This window comes from Schistocerca serialis, chromosome 10 (assembly GCF_023864345.2).
Source record: "Schistocerca serialis cubense isolate TAMUIC-IGC-003099 chromosome 10, iqSchSeri2.2, whole genome shotgun sequence".
In the NCBI taxonomy this organism is placed as follows: Eukaryota; Metazoa; Arthropoda; class Insecta; order Orthoptera; family Acrididae; genus Schistocerca; species Schistocerca serialis.
This window is the reverse complement of record NC_064647.1, coordinates 194,889,979-194,914,584: the sequence shown is the minus strand read 5'-3', so window position 1 is coordinate 194,914,584 and position 24,606 is coordinate 194,889,979. Positions and strand designations below refer to the sequence as shown.

Genomic DNA, 24,606 nt, shown 5'->3' with positions numbered 1-24,606 from the left:
ACGACCGGCCCAACCACCCGACTGCGAGCTACCACCACTACTACTGCCGACACTGCTCCTACTGCAGCCCACACTGCTCTCTGGTCTGCCATTCTACTGTAGCATACATATCACAGGCAGCGCGTGAGCAATCCATTATCTGCTCGAGTGCGCTAGCAACAAATTCCTTAGTCATGGACCTCTTACACAGTTGAAACTCGATGAGTACCCCTTAGTGGTGGCGATGCGTGTCTGGGTGGACAATGAGAAAGACGTCAGTTTCTGTAGGAGGTGGTTCGCGTGCGCGGTTGCAGATGCGGAGCGCGGGGTGCTGACGGTTGACTATGACAGCGCGGCTGCAGCCCAGCACCACCGGCAGGCAGCACCAGCAGCAGCACCAGCACCAGGCGGGACACCACAAGGACGCCAACACCAAGGCCGCCCCCGCCATCCGCTCCGACGGCAGAAGGGTGAGTACCTCAGCACCAGTCCCCGGCCCTCACCGACAGGTCAGCTCTGCACCTCGTACTCTCGTACAAGTAGCCACACAGTCTGAAGAACGCTGCAAGCATTTTGAAGACTTCATAACAAATAACAACCTGTGGTGTGCGTACTGTAAGACCTTCGGTACACACACGATCAGATTATTTGACTTGTCGCTCTAACGAAGTAGGCGAGTGTCAGCAATATGTCTCGTGGACTTCCGTGGCGTGTTTATCTTCTGCCGTTAGGTCAGACGATAAAAATGCCACTTGCACGCTTAGAGTAGCAGATTGACAGTGACCAACTTTAAACAGAACTTGATTAATTTTCACACACATTTATTAAAATAATAAAAAGCATAGACATTACGTAACTTGATTCTGGATGCTATTTAGAATTGACAATCTGAAGTTCCTTTGCTCCCGCTACGTTAATCTTATTCTCACATATCTCTGATACTTGACAAAGTGTCTATACATTTATCTTCATGGCTATGTACAGGAATATGATAATCTTATTAGGCGCAGACTGAAACTTGACTATAGACTGGTACAGACAAATGCAGACTGGTACAGACTGGTGCACACAAATGCAGACTAATGCAACTGACTAATCGGAGGTCTGTACACTCGTTATAATACCTCGAGCGTTCAGGTATCACTGCACGAGTGTGATCTGCGAGGAGAAAAGGTTCTATGTTAGCAGCAATCTCATTGGTTGCGTTACATATTAACACGCTGATCGGCGGAAGCAGAATTTGGTCCGTCTCTAAGGCAGCGCCATCTCGTAGTGCGGAGGCAGACGAGCGCTGCGCCTGCGCTGTTGTGCTTAGCGGGGCGCGCTCTAGTGGCAACGTTGTGTACGCGCTGACTATTTGGAACTATGTACACAACACAACGCTTGTCAATTTTTTTCGCGATTTCAGCGAAATCTTGTAGCCCTCTCCGAGACTCACGATTTGCTCTAGTCCAATATACTGGGTGATCAAAAAGTCAGTATAAATTTGAAAACTTAATAAACCACGGAATAATGTAGATAGAGAGGTAAAAATTGGCGCACTTGCTTGGAATTACATGGGGTTTTATTGGAACCCCCCCATATTGCTAGATGTATGAATGGTCTCTTGCACGCGTCATTTGGTGATGATCGTGTGCTCAGCCGCCACTTTCGTCATGCTTGGCCTCCCAAGTCCCCAGACCTCAGTCCGTGCGATTATTGACCTTTGGGGTTACCTGAAGTCGCAAGTGTATTGTGATCGACCGACATCTCTAGGGATGCTGGAAGACAACATCCGACGCCAGTGCCTCACCATAACTCCGGACGTGCTTTACAGTGCCGTTCACAACATTATTCCTCGACTACAGCTATTGTTGAGGAATGGTGGTGGACATATTGAGCATTTCCTGTAAAGAGCATCATCTTTGCTTTGTCTTACTTTGTTATGCTAATTATTGCTATTCTGATCAGATGAAGCTCCATCTGTCGGACGTTTTTTGAACTTTTGTATTTTTTTGGTTCTAATAAAACCCCATGTCATTCCAAGTATATGTGTCCATTTGTACCTGACTATCTACATTATTCCGTGATTTATTCAGTTTTCAAATTTATACTGACGTTTTGATCACCCGGTATTAGGAAGGACCCTAGTCCTGACAAGGCACCCTCAGATTTAGTGGCAAAATGGCCCAGTGGATATCACGTCAAAAACTGGACACACATCACGCGTGAAAACGGGAAGAAGGTGTACTGACCTCTGGAAAAAGAAGCAAAATAGAAACAATGAACGGTCTACGTCCAAGAAGTGCAACGTCGAGCAGTTTACAAGAACCAAGACATCGTGGCTGTGTTGTTGCGGTGTTGGATTCAAATATCCCTCCTGCCCCATTTTTTTCACGAAATTATGAACTTTCAGTCTGGTAATTTACGTGTATGTTCTCCTTCTGTAGTGTCGACGACTGTCATACTATACATTGGTTGTAGATATAAGTCATGTGGTAAGAATATATTACCGTCGCAAGTAAATGTGATGGATAGTGAGAGCCGTCTAGAAGCCTCATAGGCCTCTCACAGAAATGAAAAGAACGAATAAACGTGTGTGGAATATGTTACAACAAAGGAATTCAAGAGTCAAATCTTCTAAAACGGAGCTCATGATTCATAAAATGTGGTACTTTTGTGGAACAAATAGGAGGTGCGTATATCTGGAGGTCCCTTCCTTACACCTCCCTATCGCAAAAGGACGTTACACTACGACACAGGCACAAATTTGAATACAATGAACAGACACGTCACTGGGCGGACGTACAGCTTATGTCCTTGTTTGCCGTATGACGTCCAGATCTCAGCACCATACAAGAGGATGCTCAGAACACATGCTTGGTAGATAGCGTTTTTGTTGTCACCATGACGTGTTTATTGTCTCAAACTCTTTTTGCGGAGCTTACGAATGTGTTCACCACTTCACCAATTCTTGCGCTTATTTCGTCTAAAGAAATAGTAGCGAACTGAGGTAGCAGAATTTGTTGACCACATTCGATAAGGAACCAACTGATCTTACGGCAGGAATATCTGTGTGTGTGTTTGTGCCTGAGCGAATATCCTGATACACTCACCATGCAGACACGACAATCAGAGTACAGCAACTCTACTTATTTTCTCATGGCTGGGATTCATACTCACGTAAAACTTTGTAAAGGACCTTATGGTTCCCTTTGGCAGCGAAACTATTTATGTATCGGGTGTATACGAGTACCACGTACTACAATGTCGCGAAAGCCGAGACGAACAATGTGGTATGGGACACTAGTGGTCCATCAGCCCGTAAACAATCCCAAATTAGCCTACAAAAGCAACATAAGCCACAGTGCACCGGCTTTGTCGGGCGTAGCTGTTTGTGGAGGATCTTCAGCTGTTATCAAGATGGCTGACCTTCTGATTCTTGAGGAAGAAGGCATGCCCTATCCACGCCCGTTCGCCGACCACTTCGGCAACCAGACATACACCTGCGTCAAGCGGGTTGCCATGCTCCAGTTGGCTGCCGGAACTGGTCCCTGCACAGGCAAGCCAGTACCGGGCAGCACAAGATCCACGCGTATGTAAACTTGCCAGACAACGAGCAGAACATGCTGGTTTGTTGTGCCAAGTACCTCCGACTGCCACCACACGAGACGCCAATCTCGCCACCAGCATAGCGCACCACATACCCCGCAATCAGGCCACGTGCTCCACGCAGAAATCCTTCCAGCTGCCTATTTAGGCAGAATTTTAAAGATTCCAAGTCCACCTCAGTCATTTTACCTCTTGGTGTAAGCAATGGCTTCTCAAGATCAATTCTTCCAAAACCCAGGCAACAATTATAGGAGGCACCTTCCGCCTGCATGACTTCTACCTTACGTTTTACAGTCGTCCTATCCTGTTAACTAACACACTAAAATGTCCTGGACTAATCCTCGACTGGCAACTAACTTGGAAACCTTACCCTGTAACCGTCCAGAAGAAAGCCCACAAAAGACTAAAACTACTAACAGGCCAAACTTGAGGATTACCCCTACAAAACCCTGATCCCACCCATCCATTGCCATGCAAATGTTTCATGGATTTCTGCAACACCAAAGTTCTCAAGTCCCTCCAAATCCTCTAACGCCATGCCCTCCATCTCGCCTTCCGCATCCCTTCCCCCACATAGATCCTCTATGAACTCAATAAATTCCCACCCCTCACCAAAATCGAACACCTCCGTGTCTCCTATACTATCCACAATCACCCCATTGTCTCCCCTCTGATCACCAACCCTGATATGCTGCCATGCCTTCACAAACACATCCCTCCGTCCGTACACATCCACGCACACTCCATATCCTATCCCAATGCAAACTTCAACCAACTCCCTCCGAGACAGTGAGATCCGCCCTGATATTTGGTCATAGTCTGTTGGAACAGCTTTACTCTCCCCAGTCGATCATATGGCAAATGATATACGAACTGCCAGCACATAATTCGCTTATCTAGTGCAGTTTGTGTCTACATGCTATGTAAGGTAAGCACAAAAGGTTCAGAGCTCTCTCATCGTCCAGTGAACTAATAATCCAGTAAGTATCACTCAAAATTTTTGTTATACGTATTTATGTAGTGCCACTAAATTCATAAATATTTCCTAATTAGCTGTGTTTGACACTACCATTCTTTCTTTTGAAACGGTAAACCCTGGTGTGAAATCTGTAATGTAGACAGTGCATGTCAGAATGGAGAGTGATGTTCAAATTAGCTGATGATTGTTGTTCTCGGCAAACAAACAACCAAGAGCTGAACTGACGTCGCTGCTCGCTGCTCAGTGATGAACGAAGCCCACTGAGTCTGACCCATTAAACCCGCACCATCGGTGCTTGCGCCACTGCTCTTTAACGATGCTTGGCAGGCGACGAAATCGAGTCCGTTTGTGTTTCGTACCGCGACCATTGCCACGTGTCCCGAAACTTCAGTCGTGACTGGCTGCTTCGAAGTCACTTTAGCACTGCCGTGTTTGACTCTGCTAGCACTCATCCAGTTAAGGGAATAGCTGCAGGGAAGTTGGTCCCAGTTAGCAGCGAGTTGCCAGCAGCGAGCCTACGGGTGAACGTATGGTTTGGGTTGAGCTACGGAAGGCCAGATGGTTATTTTGTAATGTCTGTCATAACACTTAAAATTGTTATCTGTGCTGCAAGTGGTTCATGGAGGAGAGATTTCACCATTCTTAAGGTAATGCGTAGCATGTGGTGTTTTCTACGTTACAGTTAACACAGTTCTACATCTACATCTACATCTACATTTATACTCCGCAAGCCACCCAACGGTGTGTGGCGGAGGGCACTTTACGTGCCACTGTCATTACCTCCCTTTCCTGTTCCAGTCGCGTATGGTTCGCGGGAAGAACGACTGTCTGAAAGCCTCCGTGCGCGCTCTAATCTCTCTGATTTTACATTCGTGATCTCCTCGGGAGGTATAAGTAGGGGGAAGCAATATATTCGATACCTCATCCAGAAACGCACCCTCTCGAAACCTGGACAGCAAGCTACACCGCGATGCAGAGCGCCTCTCTTGCAGGGTCTGCCACTTGAGTTTATTAAACATCTCCGTAACGCTATCACGGTTACCAAATAACCCTGTGACGAAACGCGCCGCTCTTCTTTGGATCTTCTCTATCTCCTCCGTCAAACCGATCTGGTACGGATCCCACACTGATGAGCAATACTCAAGTATAGGTCGAACGAGTGTTTTGTAAGCCACCTCCTTTGTTGATGGACTACATTTTCTAAGCACTCTCCCAATGAATCTCAACCTGGTACCCACCTTACCAACAATTAATTTTATATGATCATTCCACTTCACATCGTTCCGCACGCATACTCCCAGATATTTTACAGAAGTAACTGCTACCAGTGTTTGGTCCGCCACCATATAATCATACAATAAAGGATCCTTCTTTCTATGTATTCGCAATACATTACATTTGCCTATGTTAAGGGACAGTTACCACTCCCTGCACCAAGTGCCTATCCGCTGCAGATCTTCCTGCATTTCGCTACAATTTTCTAATGCTGCAACTTCTCTGTATACTATAGCATCATCCGCGAAAAGCCGCATGGAACTTCCGACACTATCTACTAGGTCATTTATGTATATTGTGAGAAGCAATGGTCCCATAACACTCCCCTGTGGCACGCCAGAGGTACCTTTAACGTCTGTAGACGTCTCTCCATTATGTTGTCATTGCTTTTATTTTAACTTACATTTTGCACGTAATGTTCCCATGTGTCCTCATAGTCCTCCAACAAAGCGTATGTTGCTCAGCTGTGCGGTTCTCACACGACTATGAGGTTATGTCAACGAGAGGGGACGGTGAAATGGGATAAAGCCCTGGCCAAGCAGAGAGCGAAACCGACAACAGTTAAGGAGTAAGGCAGATGTACTCTTGTTGTACGTACCTGTATCACTTGCTAAGAATCTATTCAGGTTACTCCTACCTATTTTTGCCCTTGCAATGAAATGGTAATCATTTGCACATTTAAGCAAGTAGTTACAACTCATGACAGCTTCATATTCGCTGCATGAAGCCTTCATGGTGCGGCAACTTTAATGTCAAGCAGTGAAGTCACCTGTGGAATATTGCAGTTAAAAAGGTAGTATTCCTGTTCATTCACATCTATTGTACATCTGCATAGATCGTAATGCCGGCCGTTGTGGCCGTGCGGTTCTAGGCGCTTCAGTCCGGAACCCCGCTGCTGCTACGTGGCAGGTTGAATCCTGCCTCGGGCATGGATGTGTTTGATGTCCTTAGGTTAGTTAGGTTTAAGTAGTTCTAAGTCTAGGGGACGATGATCTCAGATGTTAAGTCCCATAGTGTTCAGAGCCAATGAACTATTTTTACTCCGATGTGTACGGTACGGCGCGTGGTGAAGGGAATCATCATTTAACAGTACCTGTTTCCCGGGTACTAGTAATGAGCCTCTTCCACTTCGTCGTGTCCAAATACACCTGTTCACATAGAACATCATCCACTGTCCATACTCTGGTCACTAGATCAGCCTTAATCAAGTCCATCCATCGGGTTCGACGTCTTCCTTGAGGTCTTTTCCCATTACCTGTGTTTCCGGCCGAAAAGAAGCTGCACGGATCAGGTCCTCGCTCTAACAACTTACATCGAGGCGGGCTTCCAAAGACAGCAAAAAACATCAGTGGTATTTGCTGACCTGACGGCGGCGTTCGACACTGTCTGGAGACAGGGCCTGATTTATAAGCTCCTCCGCATCGTGCCATGTCTAAAAACGGCTAACCTTATCAACGAAATGCTCTGCAATAGACCATTCCAGGTTGTCACCGGTAACAACAGAAGTAAATTCATGAAACTTAATAATGGCCTGCCCCAAGGTTCAGTACTGGCTCCACTGCTTTTCAGCATGTATATAGCCGATATGCCTAGGACGAGATCCAAAATGTTCGGATATGCGGACGACTTGGCCTTGGCCACACAACACCGAGTGATGGAGGAAACTGAGATCACACTATCCAGAGATTTGACCACTCTAGGAAAATACTTCCGTGACTGGAGGCTCCAACCCAGCCCATCCAAAACAGAGGCCACTTGTTTTCACCTGAATAACAAATTAGCAAACAAAGAGCTCAAGATCCGCTTTGATGGCGGTATTCTTCCATATAATAGAACGCCAAAGTATCTGGGCGTGACACTCGATAGAACATTGAGCTATAAACAACACCTTGTAAACACTGCTGAAAAAGTCAGAACTAGAAACAACATTGTCCAAAAGCTTTGTGGCACTAGTTGGGGGTCCACTGCCTCCGTTCTGAGTAGCTCTGCACTAGGACTTGTCTATTCTGCAGCAGAGTACTGTTCCCCAATATGGTTAAATAGTGCTCACATCAAGAAGGTGGATGCAGTCTTGAACCAAACGATGACGATTATCTCTGGAACGATCACGTCAACTCCTGTCCAATGGCTGCCTGTATTGAGTCATATCCCGCCGCCACATTTGCGCAGAGAACACGCACTTGTCAGGGAGTGTCGAAAAATCCAAAATAGCCCAGATCTTCCTATCCACACCCTGAGTAATGGAATTGAGCAAAATAGATTGAAATCCAGACGCCCCCCTCTCGCAAGTGCCAAAGATCTGGTAAAGAACGCTTTTATTCTTGGGGACCGCTGGAGAGAAGAATGGGAGGAAAAGACACCGCCTCAGGTTAACAACTTATTGGGAACATCTAACAGACCTGGGGGCTTTGATTTGCCCCGCAAAATCTGGTCTACCCTTAACAGGATCAGGACGAGCCACGGCCGTTGTGCGGACTCCTTGTACAAATGGAGCATAGTGCCATCACCACAGTGCGACTGCGGCGCTGACAGGCAGACAATTCACCATATCGTGGTAGAATGCCCTCTGAGGGCCTACCCTGGGCCAACAGGGGACTTCATGGATGCGACTAACAGTGCAATCGATTACATTTCTAACCTAGATGTTTGTTTGTGATATTGTACCTATTTTGTGTGTTATGTACTTTTAGATTTTTCATACGTGATTTGTACTTGCCATACGCTAAATAAATAAATAAATGTGTTTCCAAATTTATTTTGACTGTTCTAGTTCGCTCCATTCTCATCACAAGCCCGTACCATCGAAGTCTAGATGCGCCAATTCGATCTAATAAGGACGTCTTTATTACAGCTTCTTTCCTCACCTCATCATTTCTTAACTTCTCCATCTTCTGGATGGTGGATCTAAGAAATTTTATCTCTGACGCTTGCAGCCTTGATGATTCTCTTTTTGTGAGGGTACATGTTTCAATACCATAGGTCAATATTGGTATGAAATAGCTATTAAACATCATCAGTTTGGCCGGTTTTGGAATCAAGTCATCCCATAAAAGTGATCTTACTTGTTGGTAGAATTCATATCCTTTTTGCACTCTGTTGATGATTTCATTTCTGACCAAATGATCACTGGAGATTACACTTCCAAGCCAAGGATAACTGTCCACACACACATTAGTTGGTGAAGGGTACCTTGTACCACTACTAATCATGAGGGAAATATGACATTCTATTTGCCTCCGTATGAGCCATAATTTCCCGTACCATATAATCGTGGTCCTTACGTGCAATGTACGTTGGAAGCAATAGAATCATTTACAGGCAGCTTTAAATGTCGGTTCTCTAAAATTTTCTCCGTAGCGCTCCTCGAAAAAGAATGTCGCCTTCCCTTTAGAGATTCCCATATGAGTTCTCAAATCATCTGTGTAATACTTGCGTGTTCTTCGAACTTACCGATGACCAATATAGAAGCCCTCCGGTGAATCTCTTCCTTTAATCCGACCTGGTACAGTTCGAAAATTGCTCTGAGCACTATGGGACTCAACTGCTGAGGTCATTAGTCCCCGAGAACTTAGAACTAGTTAAACCTAACTAACCTAAGGACATCACAAACATCCATGCCCGAGGCAGGATTCGAACCTGCGACCATAGCGGTCTTGCGGTTCCAGACTGCAGCGCCTTTAACCGCACGGCCACTGCGGCCGGCCCTGGTACAGTACTCAATAATAAGATGCGCCAGGGTCCTATATGTGGTCTCCCTCACAGATGGAGCACTCTTTCCCAAAATTCTCCCAAAAAATCAAAATCGACCGTTCGCCTTCCCTACCACAATCGTGACATGCTCGTTCCATTCCATTTCACTTTGCAACGTTACGTCCGGATATTTAAACGACTCGACTGTGTCAAACAGGGCACTACTACTGCTGTGCTGGAATATTACGGTTTTGTTTTTCCTACACATCCGCATTAACTTACATTTTTCTACATTTAGCTGCCATTCATCACACCAAGTAGAAATTTTGTCAAAGTAGTCTTGTATTTTCCTGATGCCACTCAACCTGACACCTTACCGTACACTATAGCATCATCAGCAAATAACCGCAGATTGCTGCCCGCCCTGTTCGTCAAATCATTTATGTATGGAGAGAAGAATAGCGGTCTATCACACTTCCCTGAGGCACTCCTGACGATATCCTTGTTTCTGATGAACATTTCTCGTCGAGGACAACGTACTGGGTTCTACGAGGTGCATTCAAGTTCTAAGGCCTCCGATTTTTTTTCTCCGGACTGGAAAGAGATAGAAACATGCGCATTGTTTTAAAATGAGGCCGCGTTCATTGTCAATACGTCCCAGAGATGGCAGCACCGTACGGCAGATGGAATTTTACCGCCAGCGGCGAGAATGAGAACTGTTTTAAATACTTAAAATGGCGACGTTTTCCTTACTTGAACAGCGTGCAATCATTCGTTTTCAGAATTTGCGTGGTGTGAAACCAATTGAAATTCAACGACAGTTGAAGGAGACATGTGATGATGGAGTTTTGGATGTGTCGAAAGTGCGTTCATGGGTGCGACAGTTTAATGAAGGCAGAACATCGTGTGACAACAAACCGAAACAACCTCGGGCTCGCACAAGCCGGTCTGACGACATGATCGAGAAAGTGGAGAGAATTGTTTTGGGGGATCGCCGAATGACTGTTGAACAGATCGCCTCCAGAGTTGGCATTGCTGTGGGTTCTGTGCACACAATCCTGCATGACGACCTGAAAATGCGAAAAGTGTCATCCAGCTGGGAGCCACGAATGCTGACAGACGACCACACGGCTGCCCGTGTGGCATGTTGCCAAGCAATGTTGACGTGCAACTACAGCATGAATGGGACTTTCTTTTCGTCGGTTGTGACAATGGATGAGACGTGGATGCCATTTTTCAATCCAGAAACAAAGCGCCAGTCAGCTCAATGGAAGCACACAGATTCACCACCACCAAAAAAATTTCGGGTAACCGCCAGTGCTGAAAAAATAATGGTCTCCATGTTCTGGGACAGCGAGGGCGTAATCCTTACCCATTGCGTTCCAAAGGGCACTGTGGTAACAGGTGCATCCTACGAAAACGTTTTGAAGAACAAATTCCTTCCTGCACTGCAACAAAAACGTCCGGGAAGGGCTGCGCGTGTGCTGTTTCACCAAGACAACGCACCCGCACATCGAGCTAACGTTACGCAACAGTTTCTTCGTGATAACAACTTTGAAGTGATTCCTCATGCTCCCTACTCACCTGACCTGGCTCCTAGTGACTTTTGGCTTTTTCCAACAATGAAAGACACTCTCCGTGGCCGCACATTCACCAGCCGCGCTGCTATTGCCTCAGCGATTTTCCAGCGGTCAAAACAGACTCCTAAAGAAGCCTTCGCCGCTGCCGTGGAATCATGGCGTCAGCGTTGTGAAAAATGTGTACGTCTGCAGGGCGATTACGTCGAGAAGTAACGCCAGTTTCATCGATTTCGGGTGAGTAGTTAATTAGAAAAAAAATCGGAGGCCTTAGAACTTGAATGCACCTCGTATGATTGTCTTCGAGCCACTATCACATCTGTTATTCCACATACTCGTATCTTCGTTAGCAGCCGCAATGGGGCTCCGTGTAAAACGCTTTCCGGAAATCCAGAAATATGGAATCTGCCTGTTGCCCTTCATCCATAGTTCGCAGTATACCCTGTGACAAAAGCTCAGTTTCGCACGAGCGATACTTTCTAAAACCATGCTGATTCGTGGACATAACCTACTCAGTTTCAAGAAAGTTTATTCGAACTGAGAATATGTTCATGGATTCTGCAACAAACCGAAGCTAGGGATATAGATCTGTAATTTTGCCCTTCTTATTTACTGGAGTTACCTGCATTTGTTTCCAATCGGTTGGGACTTTGTGCCGGGCGAGATATTCACGGTAAACGCAAGCTAGGTAAGGTGCTAATGCCTTAGAGTACTCTTTGTAAAATAGAACTGGGATTCTATCCGGTTCTGGTGACTCATTTCTTTTTTTCAACTCCTTCAGTTGTTTCTCTACGTCAGGGATGCTTATTACTATGTTGTCCATCGGGGAGGCTGTTCGATGGTCAGAATCTGTAAGATTCTCCTGTATGAACGATTTCTTGAACGCGAAATTTCAGACTTCGACTTTCGTCTTCCTATCTGCCACACCAGACTAGTCAACAACTGACTGAATCGGAGCCTTAGACCGACTTACCGATTTGACATAGGATCAGAATTTTCTCGTTCTCTGGCACATCCTTTGCTAAAGTATGACGGTGGTAGTTGTATGCTTCACGCATTTTCACAGGCTCACGAATCTGCACAAACCTGTACTTGCCGTCATTTGCCTGTTGTCTTTTGAACCGAGAGTGTAACAGCGTGTGCATCCTCAGCGTTCTCCCAATTTCGTTCATAAACCATGGTGGGTCTTTTCCCTACTTGATCCACTTACTAGACACATAATTCTCCAGGCCACGATTTACAATCTGCTTAAACTATGCCGTAATTCCTCTACACCCATCTTACTGGAATTAAGTGATGCCAATTAACTGTCTAAGTGAAGTGCTTACAACTGCTTATCTGATCTAAAATGGCTCTCAGCACTATGGGACAACATGTGAGGTCATCAGTCCCCTAGACTTAGAACTACTTAAAACTAACTAACCTAAGGACATCACACACATCCATGCCCGAGGCAGTATTCGAACCTGCGTCCGTAGCGGTTGCGCGGTTCCAGACTGTAGCGCCTAGAACCGCTCGGCCACATCGGCCGGCTTTATCTGATCTTTCTAGCAGAAATACCCCCCTAGCCTCCTCGACTGTTTATTAACTTTCGTACCCATAGTTGCTGTAATATCAAGATTACTAGTCCCCCTTTCGATAATGATGTTGTCGATAAGGTCTGGCGTATTTGTACCTACAAGGTCTAAAGAGACACTCAAGAGCCACAGAAAGTGGTACACACGCCCAATATCGTGTAGGACACCGCGAACACGCAGAAGTGCCGTAACACGACGTGGCATGGACTCGACTAATGTCTGAAGTAGTGCTGGAGGGAACTGAAACCATGGATCCTGCAGGGCTGTCCATAAATCCGTAAGAGTACGAGAATGTGGAGATCTCTTCTGAACAGCACGTAGCAAGGTATCCCAGAGATGCTCAATAATGTTCAAATCTGGGGAGTTTGGTCGCCAGCGGAAGTGTTTAAACTCAAAAGAGTGTTCCTGGAGCCACTTTGTAGCAATTCTGGACGTGTGGCGTGTCGCATTGTCCAGCAAGAATTACCCAAGACCGTCGGAATTCACAATGGATTTGAGTGTGTGCAGGTGATCAGACAGGATGCTTACGTACGTGTCGCTTGTCAGAGTCGTATCTAGACGTATCAGGGGTCCCATATCACTCCAACTGCACACGCCCCACACCGTTACAGAGCCTCCACCAGCTGACATGCAGGATCTATGGATTCGTGTCCGTGTTGACGGTTCCAAGTGAAGCTTAAAGCTGCGTGTCGTGCAGTCATCAATGGTACAAGAGTGGGCCGTCGCCTCCGAAAGCCCATATCGATGATGTTTCATCGAATGGTTCGCACACTGACTTGTTGATGGCCGAGCATTGAAACCTACAGCAATTTGCGCAAGGGTCCCACTTCTGACGCGTTGAACGATTCTCTTCAGTCGTCTTTTTCCGGCCGCAGCGACGTCGGATTCCTGATGTTCACCGTACACTCGTGAAAGGGTCGCACGGGAAAGTCCCCACTTCATCGCTACCTCTTAGATGCTGCGTCCCATCGCTTGTGCGTCGACTATAACACCACACTGAAACTCACTTAAATTTTGATAACCTGGCATTGTAGTAGCACTAACCGATCTAACAACTGCGCCAGACACTTGCTGTCTTATACAGGGTGTTACAAAAAGGTACGGCCAGACTTTCAGGAAACATTCCTCACACACAAAGAAAGAAAATATGTTATGTGGACTTGTGTCCGGAAACGCTTACTTTCCATGTTCGAGCTTATTTTATTACTTCTCTTCAAATCACATTAATCATGGAATGGAAACATACAGCAACAAAACGTACCAGCGTGACTTCAAACACTTTGTTACAGGAAATGTTCAAAAAGTCCTCCGTTAGCGAGGATGCATGCATCCGCCCTCCGTCGCATGGAATCCCTGATGCGCTGATGCAGCCCTGGAGAATGGCGTATTGTATCACAGCCGTCCACAATACGAGCACGAAGAGTCTCTACATTTGGTACCGGGGTTGCGGAGACAAGAGCTTTCAAATGCCCGCATAAATGAAAGTCAAGAGGGTTGAGGTCAGGAGAGCGTGGAGGCCATGGAATTGGTCCGCCTCTACCAATCCATCGGTCACCGAATCTGTTGTTGAGAAGCGTTCGAACACTTCGACTGAAATGTGCAGGAGCTCCATCGTGCATGAACCACATGTTGTGTCGTACTTGTAAAGGCACATGTTCTAGCAGCACAGGTAGTGTATCCCGTATGAAATCATGATAACATGCTCCATTGAGCGTAGGTGGAAGAAACTAAAATGAGCTCTAACATGGTTAGGTTAGGTTAGTGTTGTTTAACGTCCCGTCGACAACGAGGTCATTAGAGACGGAGCGCAAGCTCGGGTTAGGGAAGGATGGGGAAGGATATCGGCCGTGCCCTTTCAAAGGAACCATCCCGGCATTTGCCTGAAACGATTTAGGGAAATCACGTAAAACCTAAATCAGGATGGCTGGAGACGGGATTGAACCGTCGTCCTCCCGAATGCGAGTCCAGTGTGCTAACCACTCTCTAACATGGAAATTAAGCGTTTCGGGACACATGTCCCCATAACATCTTTTCTTTATTTGTGTGTGAGGAATGTTTCCTGAAAGTTTGGCCGTACCTTTTTGTAACACCCTGTATAGGCGTTGCCGACGGCAGCGCCCTATTCTGCCTGTTTACATATCTCTGTATTTGAATGCGCATGTTATACCCGTTTCTTTGGCGCCTCCTTTGCGTGTGGGCTGCCGAAATAGTTGCTTAAGCTGTTTTTCAGAAAATATGTTCAAAATTATTTCGCACAACTGTATGTCTGTACCCCTGCAATGAATCCATAGACATCCGAGTCTATGCTCGGCTAGTCAAAGTCACCTCGAACTACTATAGCATGATCTGGGAGTTGATGAGCTACTGACCGTAGACTTTCTTTGAATGACTCTAGAAGTGTCACAGCGGAAATGGGTGGCCGCTAAAAACATCCGACAGGTAGCGGGTGTGGAACATCGAGGGTAAAAAGGTAGTACTTATATTCAGTCAAAAAGTTGCGGTGTGGCGCTAATTCCAGCCTCTCGCGATTATTCTCTGGCATTTGGGAGAGAATGTAGAGTGAGAGAGGTAAACGAGGTCGCGATCGCAGGTAATTGGGACTGTGGGTCGCTAATTGAGAATCGCGGGTGGAGGCGGCCCGGCCGTCCCCGTCGCTAGGTGGCGCAATATGCATGCGGTCGTGTAGGCAGGGGTCGGGGTCGGGCGCGGCGCTAAAAGCGGCGGGCAGCCGTCACCCCCTCCCCCTCCCCTGGCCACGGCGCAGTTGAATGGGGCCCAGGGCGGCGGCGCGTGGGCCGCGCTGACGGCCGCCGCGGTCTGCCCGACACTGCGCCGTGGGCGCCGCGCCGCGCCTCGCTGCCCACCGGCCGGCCGGCTCCTGAAAACTGCACATCCCCGGCGCTATCTCTGGAGCCCTGCTGGCGCTCGGCTTCACGGGAGACGTTAGCCCCGCCGCGTCATACCCCTCCGCGGCGTCACTCTGACGTGTACCGTGGCCGACGGTAAGTACAGGGTGAACGTCAATAAAACCGATACACTACTGGCACTGACTGGAAGAGGTCGGTATGCGTGTAACGACAACAGATCGTCCCGGAATACAGTACAGAGCTGCATCGCATCTACGTTGCAACAAATGAACAGTGGCCAGGTGCGCCCGCAGGAGTGGGGCGGGGGGGGGGGGGGACGGAGCAGGGGGGGCAGTTGCCCCTAGTGGGAATTCATTCAGTTTACGAATATAAAAAATACCTGTAACTTTAGGGCTCAGTTATGTATGATTTAAAATACCTGTAAAATAACCGGAAAATATCGATAAAATGACGTAAAAATTATATAAAACATATGTGAACAGAATTACAGGATGAACTAGAACAATGAAAAGGAAAATTGAACTAAAATTAAAAAATGATGATAAATTTAAAAATTGTGTGTTTTTCTTTAAGAAATATAAGGGGAAAACATCAGGCTTACCATGAAACGACAAATGCTCTTCAGAGAACAATAGTAATTCAGTAAGCATATTAGAATGCGTAGGCCTATTCCAAAATAGAGCTGCATCACATGAAAGAATCGTTCTTAGTTAGTAGACTACGCAGCTGCAGAACACTATTGTTAAGTGCATAAAAGAAGCTTTCACAGTAATGTAAGTGAATTTGACCAGGTTTAAACAGTTGAGTGTAGTGAACCGTTTCTTTCCGGACTGTTAATTTAAATCCAACTGCGTTCACTGCATGAGCAGCGTTTTTAAGTGCTTAAACAATTATTTGTGGTAAGAAAACAATTTATTGGCAGAATACGGTTCAGAAACATAATATATATATATATATATATATATATATATATATATATATGTGTGTGTGTGTGTGTGTGTGTGGTGTCTTCACTGATTGCCGCACTCTTTCACACGTTCCGGCCTCTCTACCAATAGTGTCAAAGGCATCGTGAACGCGTTGAAGGCACTGCAGATCAGGAACTGGTTCAGCATACGCAACTCTTTTCAGAATACCCAAGAGATAAAAATCCAGTGGGAGCGGCGGGGGAACGGGAGGGGGGGGGGGGGGGGAGTTCAGTCCGGTGGCCTAGCAGGCCATGCTACACCGCCTCCGTGTCTTATCCAGCATCCGAGGAAGATGTTGAGGTGTCGACAAACTGTAATGTGGAAGTGGGGTGTTGCTCCATCATGCAGAAACTGTGGTATCGATAGCTACGATGCCACGGCGTTGTTTCAATTTCTTAGGTTGGCACTACGACACCGACACCTACGACAGCGCCCTCTAGCAGGCGCTGTGCAGCTCTATGAGCGCCGCTCCAGATTGGACCCATTTGATTCCGAGCCGACGACCAAGCAACATAGCTTCTACTTCATAGGGGGATACCCATTACAGACTTTGTTACGTCAGTTACTTCAGTGGTAGTTTGCCTACTCCTAGTAGCTGTTAGCGTTGACACGTGTACGGCTTCGCACCTACGTTCTCATATCAGCCAAAATTAAGTAAGCCTAATGTAATCCTAATTCTATGGTAAACTTGTAAAATCTACCAGCAGTTCCGAAGCATTTCACCTTTAGGTTAGAAATCATATTAATAATGTTGCTCACGCAGCATATGCTCGCTTTATCAGGCAACAACAAAGTTATTGACTGTGGATGGTATCGTCAGAATGGAAATAATGAAGTCACTGTAAAAAAGTCATTAATTTTGGCACTTATCTTGAATGGATTCCCACGTAGATTTCGTCGAAGTTGTTATGGCTCAACTTGTTGATTCTAGGGTGATTCCACTTTGACTGCTAGAAGGTCCAGATCTGTTGGCTGGTTCAAATGGCTCTGAGCACTATGGGACTCAACTGCTGAGGTCATTAGTCCCCTAGAACTTAGAACTAGTTAAACCTAACTAACCTAAGGACATCACAAACATCCATGCCCGAGGCAGGATTCGAACCTGCGACCGTAGCGGTCTTGCGGTTCCAGACTGCAGCGCCTTTAACCGCACGGCCACTTCGGCCGGCTCCAGATCCGTATTTCAGCAATATTTGAAGACCTAACAAATACGTTTTTCAGGAAATTCTTAATGATCATACAATCCCAGATCAGAACAATGATATGGTAGATATAATTTTTGACTTGGTGTTCACGATCCACATTTTTATTAAACTTCTTGTAAATTCACATATACTTCTTCTTAATTGTCACATCATCAAGAAAACAGTTTCGTATCAATCTTCATATATTTAATTTCCACATTAACCAAACACAAGACTTGAGTGTTCTTTTACAAAGCGAAATGACAACTTAACTTCTGCAAAGTGAAACAAGGACTGCTCTGTGCGCATTCGCGCTAAAACGGTTACAAGTAAGTCAAAGATAATGACAGTCTCACAGAAATGAATACAGACAAGAACCGTATCACTGTAATATATCGATACATCGGAGTACCTATACATTAATAAAACCAAATGTGAATATTGTCACAAAAATATGTCTGTTACTTCGCAGAAAAGTAGTACGATATTACTGGTATCGAGAACTGGGGTTGGAGTGCCGTAATGGACACGTAAATAAAGAACCATTACATACTCACTTCCTACATTCGGCCTACCCTTCAGGTTACAGGAGCAGACTCACGCGCCGCCTTCCGGGCGGGATACAAAAGAAACCACATAACCTGCCGTATTACGAAAGCAGCCCAGGTACTTTTCTCCCTCCATACGCATTGATGCTGAACCGATGTTGATGAGACATCACAAACATTTCTCTGAAGATTGTGTGCAGCCTACAGATGACAATTATGCCGATTGATGATGCCAGTTTTGGTAAAGGCTGCTTCGTCAGCAAAGAGGACTGATGACATGAATCCCATAATTGCGTGGTCTGGTGCAAAACCCACCGAAAAAACTCTTCCCGCAGAGGGAAATCCACTGGTATTGAAACGTCCCCTTAGAAAAATTAATGAATAACTATGCAGATAAACCTCTTACATTATTTGATTTTCAAACAGCTGAGCAGAACTGAACGTACTCAGACATTTCGCATTTCACTCTTTACCTATTCTGATCAACACTAAAATGACACACAATATTTTTAGCGCAACGCAATCTGACTTTCAAAAATCCCTACAAAAGAATGGCCCTGACTAACATTAACCTATACCTTTCACAAATCACTTACCTCACCAAAAATCTTCGTTACTCGAACTACTGCAATACAGCGAGCGCCACTACTGCCAGCTAAATAAAAGATTCAAACTACTGAAGGCACTAACTACTAATAGGCATAGTTAGCAAATGAAAGATTTTGAGAGAGAACAAACAATGTATTTACCTTACTAGTGTTAAAAAGTCATAATATACAGGGTGTTACAAAAAGGTACGGCCAAACTTTCAGGAAACATTCCTCACACACAAATAAAGAAAAGATGTTATGTGTACATGTGTCCGGAAACGCTTAATTTTCATGTTAGAGCTTATTTTAGTTTCGTCAGTATGTACTCCAACGTGATCAAATTGTAAATTTTCACAGTCAACATGTGGGCTGACGAGAATCCGCACGCAGTTTTGCAATCACGTCATCAACACAGATTTTCTGTGAACGTTTGGGCAGGCATTGTTGGTGATGTCTTGATTGGACCCCATGTTCTTCCACCTACGCACAATGGAGTACATTATCATGATTTCATACGGGATACTCTACCTGTGGTGCTAGAACATGTGCCTTTACAAGTACGACACAACATGTGGTTCATGCATGATGGAGCTCCTGCACATTTCAGTCGAAGTGTTCGTACGCTTCTCAACAACAGATTCGGTGACCGATGGATTGGTAGAGACGGACCAATTCCATGGCCTCCACGCTCTCCTGACCTCAACCCTCTTGACTTTCATGTATGGGGGCATTTGAAAGCTCTTGTCTACGCAACCCCGGTACCAAATGTAGAGACTCTTCGTGCTCGTATTGTGGACGGCTGTGATACAATACGCCATTCTCCAGGGCTGCATCAGCGCTTCAGGGATTCCATGCGACGGAGGGTGGATGCACGTATCCTCGCTAACGAAAGACATTTTGAACATTTCCTGTAACAAAGTGTTTGAAGTCACGCTGGTACGTTCTGTTACTGTGTGTTTCCATTCCATGATTAATGCGATTTGAAGAGAAGTAATAAAATGAGCTCTAACATGGAAAGTAAGCGTTTCCGGACACATGTCCACATAACATATTTTCTTTCTTTGTGTGTGAGGAATGTTTCCTGAAAGTTTGGCCGTACCTTTTTGTAACACCCTGTATATAGCAGTTCATGACATCCAGTCTTACAAATTTTAAAACTCCGCCATTTCTCTACCCACATCCACCACTGCTGGCTGCTCACCTCCTACTGCTCAACGGTACGCGCTGTTCACATCCATCAGCCCAACATTACAATGGCAGACAACAATGCAAACTAGCCACAGACTGCACACAGCACAGCCAGTGATTTTTCATACAGAGCGCTACGTGGCATTACCAATAAGAAAACCTAAATAGCCTACTTACAGTATTAATCCTTGCACTCGTTGCAGTAGATAGGGTAGAAACAGTTTCATGCAGGATACACATAATAGTAATTTGCGTTACCCCGTGTCTGTGGGTCACTTGCCTGGAGCTTGTACTAGAATTCGTCTCAAAGAGGTCCTCCAGATCTGGTGTATGCATAGTTTGCCACCTTTCTGCACGTTCGCCTATGTGAAAGGACCCACGATCACACAAACGCCCAAAAGGGGTTGAAATGCTGCGTGATGTGGTTGGTGTCTGAGATGGTGGTTGTTTTGGTACAGCCGTGCTGCCTCTCGCCGTTTCCATCTGCTTGCCCGCACGCAAACATTATCCCTGTTTGTCTTGACATGAATACCAGACCATTCTGCTACTTACAGTATGCTGCGTCAACCACACAGCATACATGCCATCTACTGAGGCAAAACCTGGAAATACTTCACAGCTGCTTAACACCAGAAGGATCTATTACCACCTCACGAGACACCATAGCAAAACCCAATGGGAGCGAAATATACAGCGGTCGAGTAAAGTCTGGAAAAATATTAACAATCCCATCCTCCACTCCAAAGTAGTGTCCACATGGTATGACATTGTAAACGAGAAGGTCACCACAGGTGAAAAGCTGCACAATATCAAAATGAAGCAGAGTCCATACTGCGATCATTGCCACACTGTACATACCTTGGCACACATTCTCATCTGCCGAGACCAATACCACATATGGAACTGGACTAGAAAAAACTCGCAATAATTACTAGAACTACAGACTCTGCTATAACACTTAAAGATGTACTTCAACCAGACTGGCATTTCTTTCCTGCAACAAAGCACAATAGCTACACTTGGATTATCGGCCAGTTTGCATATTTTGCAGTTACGAATACACATGCGAGTATAGACGAGTACATACAGTATATAATGGAAGAGCACCACAACCTTAAAAAGAGTCGGAAATACAAAGCTTTGTTTCAAAATTTCTTACTTCACTCTTTGCCATTATGAAGCGGTAGTTTTTCGTTGGTGCACAACACTACAGCGAGTCAATACTAAGTTTGCTTCATTATAATTAAGCATTTATTTATTTATTTACTTATTTTTATAGTACGGCTAGTCCAAGTGCCTCAGGAAAACTAATTTTGCCAGAAGACGTAACATCAAGCAAGCTTGATTGATTTCGTGTTCTTCTGTTCATCTGTATTGGACAGTTTGTCATGGAAAGAAGATTTATTCAGTTTCTTTATATATTATTAAAAAAAAAGTAGGTTAGCGTGAAGGTGGCGGTGGCACTAGCTTTGCTTTTATTTTTTTTATTTTTAGGTTAGATAGGATTTTGTGGGTGGTATGGGTGAGAGGGTCCAACTCCTGAAGTGGAAGAGGTCTAGGGAAAAAAAAGATGGATGGGTAATAGGTTCATATACTTAAGGTAAAAAATAAAAAAAAAACTGGTGTAACGGTTAGCGCTTTGGACTCTGAATCCAGCGATCCGAGTTCGAAACTCGGTGGAATTAAAAAAAAAAAGTTCGTAGAGCACTTGCAAAAAAAAAAAAAACAGCAATGATGTATTTTAGACACATGTTCATAGGACCGTTTTCCCTCCACTTCCAATCAGGAATGCATCCCTGCAGTGCGTCGGTTTTATTAACGTTCACGTTGTAGATAGCGTGTACCTGCACTGTAGCCGGCCGGTGTGGCCGTGCGGTTAAAGGCGCTTCAGTCTGGAACCGCTTGACCGCTACGGTCGCAGGTTCGAATCCTGCCTCGGGCATGGATGTGTGTGCTGTCCTTAGGTTAGTTAGGTTTAATTAGTTCTAAGTTCTAGGCGACTGATGACCTCAGCAGTTAAGTCGCATAGTGCTCAGAGCCAACCTGCACTGTAGCCACTTGACTTGTTGGAGCGCAACCAGCCTAACTCGGCATATGAAGCACTGACGAGATCATAAGTCGTACAGATGGATGTTAGAGACTTACAAACGTCTTGTAATTAAATGTTTCCCCGAGACATTTTTTTACTATCTACCATAATGATGGAAGCAGACGAAATGAGTTGAAATTTGTACTGCGGCGGGGACTCGAACCCTGACCTTCTTGCTTGCTAGGCAGAAATGCTAACCATTACACCACCGCAGTACGATGGTTAACATTGCTGCACGAAGTACCTAAGCTGAGTGCCCTCCCCAACACAAACTTCAATATGAAAGGAAAAAATGAATCGAAGTTTGTGTTGGGGAGGGCACTCAGCTTAGGTACTTCGTGCAGCAATGTTAACCACCGTACTGCGGTGGTGTAATGGCGCCGGCACGGTTGCTTAGCGTGTTCGGTCAGAGGGCTAGCTGCCCTCTGTAATAAAAAAAACTGAGACAATGCCTCAACACTAAACTTGAACGTGTGTCCTGGGACAGCCCCACCGAACAAAATGCAACGAACTAAATCGAACAAAATGAGAACAATTAAAAAAAAAAATGATTAGCTTTTCTGCCTAGCAAGCAAGAAGACCGGGTTCGAGTCCAGGCCGCAGCACAAATTTTAAGTCATTTCGTCTGCTTCGATTATTATCGTAGATACAAACGTGTTCAACTGGGGTAAGTTACTTTAAAGGTCGTAGGAGTCATGCATACTACCTACTGACCTACAATACGGCCATATGGCCGTATTAATGCAGAAGACCTTAGTCAGATATCTTGTACTAAAAGACGTTTTCTAAAATCTTCGACTCTGTACTGTGTTAATTTTATGAAAGTTGGAGTGCGACCCTAGATTTTATCAAAAATATATCAAAGAAATCTGTATCAAACTGTGGTGTCAAATCACCGTTTGTCTTGATGACAGCTTTACTTTTGGCCATTCTCATATGGACTGATTTAGCTAATGGTGATGTGAACCTGTGCGAGTTTTGGGACGTCAGTTACCGTTATTTCACTTTTAGGAGGCACTGCCTCGTGTGGAATACAAAATAAGTTCTTTGATATTTCGGGAAAGTACTACGAAAGACTGAACTAGGAAGAGGCAAGAATACTTCCTATATCACAAGCACAGTATGCGAGACGCCGTATTGAATTTGTCGCTTTTTGTTACTTTGTGAAGTTCACCGACAAGAATTATCTCAGCAATCATACAAATCAAGAGACTGAAAAGCTACGTGATGATAAGGTTCAGAGAAAGATACAAAAAATGTTGTCTTCAATCTGAAAAGTAAGTACAAGTTCAATGACACTTCATATATATATAATACACCAATAAATGGTCAGTTTTTTAGGAATCCATCAAAACAGTTATTGATATTTCCATGGAACCTGTCTGTCTGTTCAAGTACTACACAGGGCAGTCTGGAACTGCGCGACCGCTATGGTCACAGGTTCAAATCCTGCCTCGGGCATGGATGTGTGTGATGTCCTTAGGTTAGTTAGGTTTAAGTAGTTCTAAGTTCTAGGGGACGATGACCTCAGATGTTAAGTCCCATAGTGCTCAGAGCCAATTGAAGCGTTTTAAACTACACAGGGTTGACATGTTCAAAATAAAGTGTTTTTAATTACGTGTTAGAAACATTATTTAATAACTTTATAAATGAACTATAGTCTTATAAAAGCATTTTAATGAATGTTTAAAACAAAAAAGTTCACTTTTAAGTATTATTACCCGAATATGGGGTAAACGTCACCTAGGAGGGGGGTACACCACATCTCACCAAATCTCACGAATGGGGGAGGATGCCCAAGTTTTAAAGAAAATCTCTCACACAATTAGTGGACGTTCACTCATCTATTATGTTCCCAGTTGATCTGGAGTGTTCTACCCATCTGAGGACTGCATTACGCCCCAGAACAACTTTCTGTCGACAGAGCTTGAACCGTACGTGAAACATCTGGTGCAAAGCTGTAACAGACTGAACCACTTCCGACGAAACTATCGTAGATGAACAAATGATGTTGCAAATCTCACTTCTCAGTTGTAACTGGCATTGCGTCTTGTGTGGAAAAGAACCTCTCCCAACTCGAATTTGTTTCACCACTGCACTCTCAGTACTACACAGTTCAAAACTGTCTGTCTCTCATGTGACACAAAGTTGGTTGTACCAGAAGATCCGTGTAGCGTTGTTGGCAGAGATATTGCGTTACGCCACAACGTATAGTGGTTTAATGGCTTGCTGTATCCATGTTTTTTTCACCTTCAGATTTTCTAAAATGTTGAAGGACGTCACTGTCAAATTTGTAGAAGTATTTTGTGTAGTAGTATATGCTGTGTAAATGTAACTGTCTTCAGTCTCAGGAATGACTTTGTTCGATTTTGCGAAGTTTCATAGGCTGATGTGCTTACTTACTGGACACAGAACGGTCTAGCCTTAGAAAATGTTTATGGATATTGAAGTTTTTATTCATGAGTTCTACAGACAGAACAACACTGGCACATCGCATGTGATGT

At 45.0% G+C, this 24,606-nt stretch overlaps 1 protein-coding gene and 1 non-coding gene across 2 annotated transcripts in view; one reads left to right on the top strand and one right to left on the bottom strand.

Moving 5' to 3' along the window:
- Positions 1-295: 295 nt before the first annotated feature.
- The window catches only part of LOC126424676 (transcription factor HES-1-like), a 416,528-nt gene continuing 392,217 nt past the window's right edge, over positions 296-24,606 (top strand). Inside the window, exon 1 of the mRNA XM_050087405.1 lies at positions 296-449. Within this exon, the coding sequence (XP_049943362.1) occupies positions 324-449 (126 nt within the window). The 5' untranslated portion in view covers positions 296-323. The remainder of the gene's footprint in view (positions 450-24,606) is intronic.
- On the bottom strand, positions 22,245-22,317 carry Trnaa-agc (transfer RNA alanine (anticodon AGC)). Its single transcript has one exon. It is a non-coding gene; the product is annotated as a tRNA-Ala (tRNA).